Raw genomic sequence first — 7,463 nt, forward strand, 5'->3', positions numbered from 1 at the left:
GGGGGGGGGGGGCTGCTCCTCCTGGCCCCCACCTCCTGCAAACGGACCGCAGCCTGGCTGGCAAAGCCAAGGGCCGGCGGCACTGGGTTGCCGGCGACACTGGGTCGCTGGCGGCACTGGGTTTTGTTGGGGAGTGGGTTTGGGAAGGGCCGAGGGGCGGCAGGGTGGGTTCGCAGCTGAGGGGGTCCCAGTGGGAGCCGTGGCTCACCCCACGGGTGTCACCCCACCTGGCAGCAAAAGCCACGCAGGGTGATGGCAAGGGGTGACCCCCGAGCCCAAATGTCAGCCCCAGCGAGACGCGGGTGGGACCCTTCCCCTGAGATCCCCCGGGGCTGCTTCCCCCCGTGGGGCAGCACGGGGGGGGGGGGGGATAGTGAGCACCCTGCGGGGGGGGGGGTGGAGGTTAGGGGGGGGGTGCCCAGCAGCGGGGCTGCCCGGGGGGGATGCCCGAGGGGGCCCCGGTGGCGGCGGGGCCGGGGTGGCTCCGCCCCGGGGCCGCAGTGGCTGGCGGAGAGTCCGCGCCCATTTCCGCCGGCGCGGAGCCCGGCCCCTCGCCCCGCCGCGCTGCTGGGCGCCCCGGCACCGCCACCGCCACCACCGGCACCGGTCCGAGCTCCGGCCCTCCCGGCTCCCCCAGCCCCACCGCCAGCATGCCGGGCGAGGCGGCGGCCGCGCTGGCCATGGGTAGGTGCGGGACGGGGACTCGGGGCGGCGCGGGGGGGGGGGGGAAGCTCCGGTACCCCAGCACTCCGGTACCCCGAGCTCCGACCGGCAGCTCCGGAGGGGACTGAGCCACCGCCAGCCCGGGGCATCCCCATCCGGGGAGGGGGCTCGGGACGGGGCGGGGGGGCTCCGCTCCCCCAAACTTTCCCAGCAGCTTGAACGGAGCCCGGTCCCCACCGAGCATCCAGCCCCGGCATCCCTAAATAGGTTTATTTTTAAAGGCAGCGCTTTCTGCAGGGCGGGGGGGGGGGGGGGGGGGCTGCTGCGTCTGGAGAGGGGGGGGGCTGAGGGGGGGGGGGTCGGGTTGTGAATCGGTCGCCTCTTGCTCCTTAAATCCTACAAAATATTTGGCTTCGGTCCCTCCCGAAGTTATTTGCTTAACCGCTCCTCGCTTGTGGGAACGCGCCTTCGCCACGACTTGTAAGTACGGCCTCGGCGGGAGAACGAGCCCTCCAGTCTCGTTCATTTATTTTAGGGTAGGGTTAATTAGCGAGAGCGTATTGCTGGGCTCGAAATTAAAAGGAAGGGACGTTCATCGCGTGGCCCTTTTGCTGGGGAAAGGGGTGAGGCGGTGAGGAGCGAGGGTATGCGAGGCTGGACCTGGGTGATGCTGCTCACGGGACGGGACGGATACGGACACGCTTCCCAGCCTGGAGATGGGGTGACTGTAGAGGTGGGAGAGCGCAGAGCTGGGGCATGGGTGCTCCTCGCCGGGACGCGCGGGATGCTTTGGTACCGGGAAAGGCAACCCCGGGGCTGGGGTTGATGCGGGGGCAGCGCTTGCTGGACCTCGGTTGGCTTTTTTCTGCTGTCCCGAAAGAGGAGGGTTGCGCGTTCCCTGCCTGGGTCACCCACAGCACCGGGGCTTTGCTCCTCCTCGCCGTGGCTCCGCGGTTGAGCCGGGGCCGGGGGGGGATGAGGCAGCGCCAGCCCGGCGGGAGAGAGGCTCTTTGCAGCACTTGGGTTCAGGAAAGTAGCCGGTCTTGGCCCCCCTCCAGCCCTCCTCTCCGGCACTGCCTCTTTGGCTCTGGCACGGCCGCGCCGAGGTGCCTCCTCGCTCCGCTCCTCCGGCACGTCTCCTCCGCCGGAGAGCATCCCTCGGGCGGGGGGGGTCGGTTACTCCAGCAGCAGCGTCCTTCCTCGGTTCATCCGGAGGCTCCCGCCAGCTCGGTCTGGGGACACCCGTGTCCCCTCTGCTCCCTGCTGCTTTGCCGCTCGTGTGGCTTCGGACCTCTCCAGCACCCCGGCGGTCGCCCATCTCAAGGGGCTGAGCTGCGGGTTTCCCACCCGGCCGGGCGCCCCGCTCTCCCCAATCCCCCATCCAGGGGTGATGGCTGCTCCCGGCCTCCAGCCCGGGTTGGGTCCAAGCCTCCGCGGTGCCCCGGTTGCTGCAAGGGGAGAGGAGCCCTTTATAAACCGCATCGAACCAGCCGATCGGAGCATCCGCTTAAAATACCGGGGGGAAGGAGAACCTCCTCCGGCCCGACGTACGTGCACCTGATGGCTGCCAAGGGCTGAGCCGCGAAGCCGAGGGGAAAATCTGAGCCGAGCGGATTAGGAGGGAAAACTTGGGGCAGGGAACAAACCCCGGCGATAACCGGGAGCTCCTCACGAAGGGCTGGGAGCTGCTGGGGGCGAGAGGAGTTGAGCCCTTCGCTGGTGGTGGTGGAGAAGCGGAGGCTGGTAATTAATGTCGCGGCGGGGACGGAGTCGTTACGTGCGTGTTTGTCCGTCGGCAAGGTTTGGGGGTCCGTCAGCAAGTTGGGTGTCTCCTGCCGGGAGGGTGAGTTCAGGGGGGGCTTTGCTGGCTTGGGGGTGATGGTAAGGAGACCTTGCCAAAGCCGGGGGGGCCAAGGGGATGGGTGGGGATGGGGTTGGGGGGCGGCAGCCGGGCTGGCGTGGCCGAGCGCCGACTTTGAAATAAAACCGGAGGCGGCGCAGGATTTGATCTTTCAGGTTTGGGGAGAGAAAAAGCCGAGAACGGGGCTGGGATGGGATTGCCAAAACTCAAGCGAGGGCGGCTGCTGGGGACAGCTGATGGACGCAGCCCTGCTCTCGGGGGTCCCAGTTTGGCCGGTGAAACCAAGGGCGTGGATGCTCTGTGTCTCCGTAAGGTGCCCAGTGTCCCCACGCCGGCTCTCGGGGAGCTCACCGGAGCCCTCGGCCGGCGTCGGAGATGTGAAACTGCTGCCGAGGGGCGAGGGAGGTGAGGCAGCGGGTGGTGGGGCAGTGACCGGGGACGAGGCGATGGCACGGGGCGAGCCGGGCTGCTTTCTCAGCCAGGCTCCTCCGGCCAAAGCGTCTTTAACGTGAGCGGGGTGTTATACCGTCCGGTGGAGAGGAGGCACCGCCGGAGCCGAGCGGGGTCCTGGCAGGAGGGCGGACAAGCCGGAACGCCGGAGGGGATGATACGGCCGCCCCGTGACACAGGGATGAGCCATTTCCCAAATAACGCGTGGTTTCCTCGACGTGTGGAGGTGCGGGTATCGGCACGAGCAGGAGCGGGGCAGGAGGACGAAGCATCTTCCAGCAAAGAGCTGCCAGCGGCAGCAAAAAAACAAACCAAAACAAAACAAAAAAACCTGGGAGGAGACGGGATGCCTCAAATTAAATTTCCACGGGAAGAAAATCCCCAGGGGCTGCCTGCGTCTGCGGCGGCGTGGGGAAAGGTGCGGCGAGGACCGACGGGGAGAAGCCGAAATGAGGGAAAGCCGCTGCCGTAACTAAAGCTGCCGGTCGCTGCTGGGGTTTGCTGGATGCGAACCCCAAGGGCTGGCGTGCGGTTTGGTCTCTCGCCCGTTGCCTTTCTGCATGATTTGATTAAACCCGGGGAGGAAATTGGGTCAAACCCAGCGAAGGGGCTGCCGGCCTCGTCTGGCTTCGCACCCCGGGGTCCAGCCGCCCCGGGGAAAGCCCTGGGAGGGGGTTCCCCGCTCCACTCTGCCCCCCGCAAAGGGATGGATCGGGGCGGGGGGTGTTGTTCTGAGCCTGCCCGGACCTGCAGCCCCCCCATGCTTGGCGTCGCACGGGTAGTTCTGCCTGCACAGGCTATTTCTGCCTGTACAGAGTATTTCTGCCTGCACAGAGCCCGCCGTGCCCGGGCGTTTTGCACCGGGGAGCCCCGCTCGCACCGCGGGGGTGCAGCCCGCGGGTCCCCGGGGAGCAGCAGCGGCACTCGCAGGTCGGGCAGCGTTTGCAGGCAGCGGGGGGGCTGGCGGGCGGTTGCAGCACCCGAGCTTGCGGCGAGGCTGGATCCGGTCCCGCTGCGCGGACGCGGGCAGGAGGAGCTGCCCAGGTGGTGCAGGTTGTGCTGCCCGGTGCACGGGGACGGCGGCACGGCCGGCACCTCCGCCGGCACCCGCCTGGGCAGGGGATGCCGTGCAGGCGAGCGGCTGTCGGATGAGCGAGCGCGTGCCTCTTGTACATGCAAATACCAGAGTGGTTTCGGGCTCCATTCTGGCTTTAAAGCGCCCTAGCAAACACCGCTGCGTTTTCCTTTAAAAACAACCTCATAAATCTTTGAGTGATTTGGGGTAAAAAAAAAAAAAAAACAGCCTTCCCGGCTCGGGGTGGGGGACACGGTCTGGCTGACCCCCCCCCGTCTCTCTGACCTCTCCGCAGGTATGCTGCTCGCCTCGTGCCACGCGCTGGAGAACACCACGGCGGCCTGGAGCGGTGAGTTTGCCGACGGGGCAGAGCCGGCGCGATCCCGGCGCGGGGAGCCAGGGAGGGGGGCGATTTGCAGGGTGACCGCGTTGCCGACCTGCCCGGGAACAGGCAGCAAAGCGTGGGCGCAGGTAAACCATCCTCGCACCGAGCGTGCACCGGCTCAGCTGGAGGGATGCTCTCGCATCCCGTCCTCCTTCCTGGGGGATAACGGGTCCCCGGTGGGATCCTGACCCTGCAGGTGCTTTATCCCCAAGGGAAAACTGGGAAACGGGGCTCTGCGGTGGGTATTTCTCATGCCCCTTCGTTTTTTTTGGGGGGGGGGGGGGGGGGGCCGAGTTCTGGCACGCAGCCGCTCGGCACACGGGGAGGTCTGGTCTCATTAAGCGTGTCGCAGCTCCCGCAGGGAAGCTGCCGGTGCCTGACGCCGGCTCACGGCGGCAGCGAGCTGGTCGCGCCCGATAAATCGCCTCATTCATAAAAGCGGCACAATGGGCTGCGACGGCCAAGAGCCCTTCGCTTCCCCCAGCACGGCACAGCGCGGGGGCTTTGCCGACGGTGGGGACGTGCCGGCTGCGGGAAGGGCTGTTTGCAGGCGGGGATGGAAAAACCTCCTCGTGGGGGCTGGAAAATGGGATGGTTCACCGGCATCGGTTGGGAAGCGTTAAAGGAAACGGTGCTACCGCAGCACCGGGAGGCTTCGGAGCAAAGCCCCGCGGGCAGGGCAGGCACCGGCACCGCCGAGGATGCTCGCGGCCCCTTTCCTGATGGATGCGTGCCCAACTCGGGGGGGGGGTTGGAGGAAAAGGGCTGCTCCGAGGGGCACGGCACCGGTTGGGGACACCTCGGGGACGGGGACAGGGTCCGTGCGGGCGGCAGCAGCAGCGCAGGGCTGCGGGAGGATGAGGCGGCTGCAATGTGGCCGGCAGCTGCGAGCGCGCCGAGGTTTAATGCAAGCCAGGACACCCCGGGAGCCGGCGCTGGATCCGGGGACGCACCGGCGGTGGCAGGGGGGGGCAAAGGGACGCGCTGCCCCGTGCAGCCATGCTGACGCCGTCCCTGCCGGTGCTGCGAAGCCGGGGCACGGCCGTCGCCGCCGGGCTCGGGGGGAGGCTCGGAGCCTGCCGTCTCGGTGGGCGCTGGCAGCGGGGATGTGTTTGGGGCTCGGCTTTGTGGGTTAAAACCCCAAAAAGGGTTGTTTTTGTGGGGCTGTTCAGGCCAGAGGCAGGAGTCGGGGGAATCCAGGCTCTCCTGGGATCAAGCGATCCCTGGGGAGGGAGGCGTCGGGGTTTTCCTGGCGAGGGGCTGCGCCGAGGCGCGGGTTTCGGCAGCGATGCAGACGGCAGCGATTCTCACCGCGAAGACCAAATCCCAGCTCCTGGCTCCCCAAGGATGCTGCCACCCGCTCCGACATCTCCAAACCTCCCACCGACGCCTCTCTCCCCAGCGCCGGAGACGGGGACGTCGAGCCACCGCTCCGGCGCATCCCCGACCGAGCCGGCCCCGCTCCGTCTTTCCTCGCTTCGCCTCCCCGAAGACCCGGAAGCATTCGGCAGACGTGGGTTTAATTACCCCGGCCTGCCATAAATTCACGGCAACAGGAACTTGAGGTGGCTTTGAAACGACAGCGATCGGATGTGCTTTATACCCGGGCTAATCCGAAAGCAGGATATTTGTTTTCCGTCTCTGCTGCGGAGGATAATTTAAACCAGCGCGGGATGTAATGGAAAACAGCATCCCCGGCAAAGCCACCGGTCCGGGGCTGCAGCCGGCTCCGCCGTTATTTAACTCTCTCCTCCTCCATTTTAAGCTTTAAGCTCTTTAGGAAATTCCTCTAGTGCCGGCGAGGCTTAGCTTCAGCGCTGGTTTAAGTAGGACGCGTCTGGGCTCCTTGGGTGGTCCCGGCCGGGATGCGGCTGCTGGACCACCTCCCACCCGGCAACCCCAAAATAAATGTATCCAGCCCTAAAACAGAGCTACCGACCCACCTGCATCGCCGCCGGCCCGGCAAATGCCAAAAAATGCCATTTTCTCCTTGTTTTTGCTCGCAGCTCCGGGCCCGCCGGTGGCGGCAGCGGTGAGGTCCCACTTCAACGACTGTCCCGACTCTCACAGCCAGTTCTGCTTCCACGGCACCTGCCGGTTCCTGGTCCAGGAGGACAAGCCGGCGTGCGTGTAAGTGCCGGGCCGAAAAACTCCGGCAATTCAAATCCAGGCGGGTCCTTCGTGTCTCCCCTCGGCTGTCCCGTGGGAATCCCCCCAAAAAGTGGGGTTGACCCTGGTTTTGCTGGGCTCCGAGCGGATGCCCCGGTCCTCGGACGATGCTGATGCCCTTCCCGTCCCGTGTCGTGTGTGTGTCCGTGTGTCCCATCCCGGCTTTCCCTCCGGTGCAGGTGCCATTCGGGGTACGTGGGGACGCGGTGCGAGCACGCCGACCTCCTGGCCGTGGTGGCCGCTAACCAGAAGAAGCAGACGATCACCGCCTTGGTGGTGGTGTCGGTGGTGGCCTCGGTGCTGCTCATCGGCGTCTGCGTGCTCATACAGTAAGTACGGGGCCGGGGCGTGGGGTGATGGGCTCAGCACCCTTCCCAGCCGATTTGGGGTAGGATGCGGCCCGAGGACGAGGGTCGAGACCCCCCCCGCAGCCCCTGACCCATCCCTTCCCCGCTCCCTTGCAGCTGCTGCCGGCTGCGGAAGCGCTGCCGGTGGTGCCGGGCGCCCGTCGGAGGCCAGGAGAAGCCGGGCGGGCTCCTGAAAGGCGGCACCTCCTGCTGCCACGCCGAGACGGGTAAGGGGGCCGGGGAGCACCACGGCGGGACGCCGGCCGCCGGCGTTCCCGGGGTGTAACCGCGCTCCCCATCCCCGCAGGGGTCTGACGGAGCCGGGGGGTCCCGCCACCGCCACCCCCACCCCCCCCCACCCAGGACGCCCACGCCGGGGACCAGCGTAGCATCTCTCCTCTGGTTTTGGTCTTTTTTTTTTGTTTGGTTGGTTTGTTTTTTTGTTTCTTTCCCCCCCCCCCCCCCTTTTTTTGTTTTTTCTCCTTTATTTTCTTCCCGCCACGGAAGACGGCG

General features: G+C 66.7%; 1 protein-coding gene across 1 annotated transcript; it reads left to right on the plus strand.

Annotated features, from left to right (window-relative positions):
* Positions 1 to 639: 639 nt before the first annotated feature.
* Positions 640 to 7,236, plus strand: TGFA (transforming growth factor alpha). The gene is made up of 5 exons (XM_050910116.1): positions 640 to 684; positions 4,345 to 4,398; positions 6,441 to 6,564; positions 6,783 to 6,932; positions 7,068 to 7,236. Exons 1-5 carry the CDS (start codon positions 651 to 653, stop codon positions 7,234 to 7,236), a joined length of 531 nt encoding a protein of 176 aa, XP_050766073.1. The 5' UTR covers positions 640 to 650.
* Positions 7,237 to 7,463: the final 227 nt, after the last annotated feature.

This window comes from Gymnogyps californianus, chromosome 23, assembly GCF_018139145.2.
Source record: "Gymnogyps californianus isolate 813 chromosome 23, ASM1813914v2, whole genome shotgun sequence".
Taxonomy (NCBI): domain Eukaryota; kingdom Metazoa; phylum Chordata; class Aves; order Accipitriformes; family Cathartidae; genus Gymnogyps; species Gymnogyps californianus.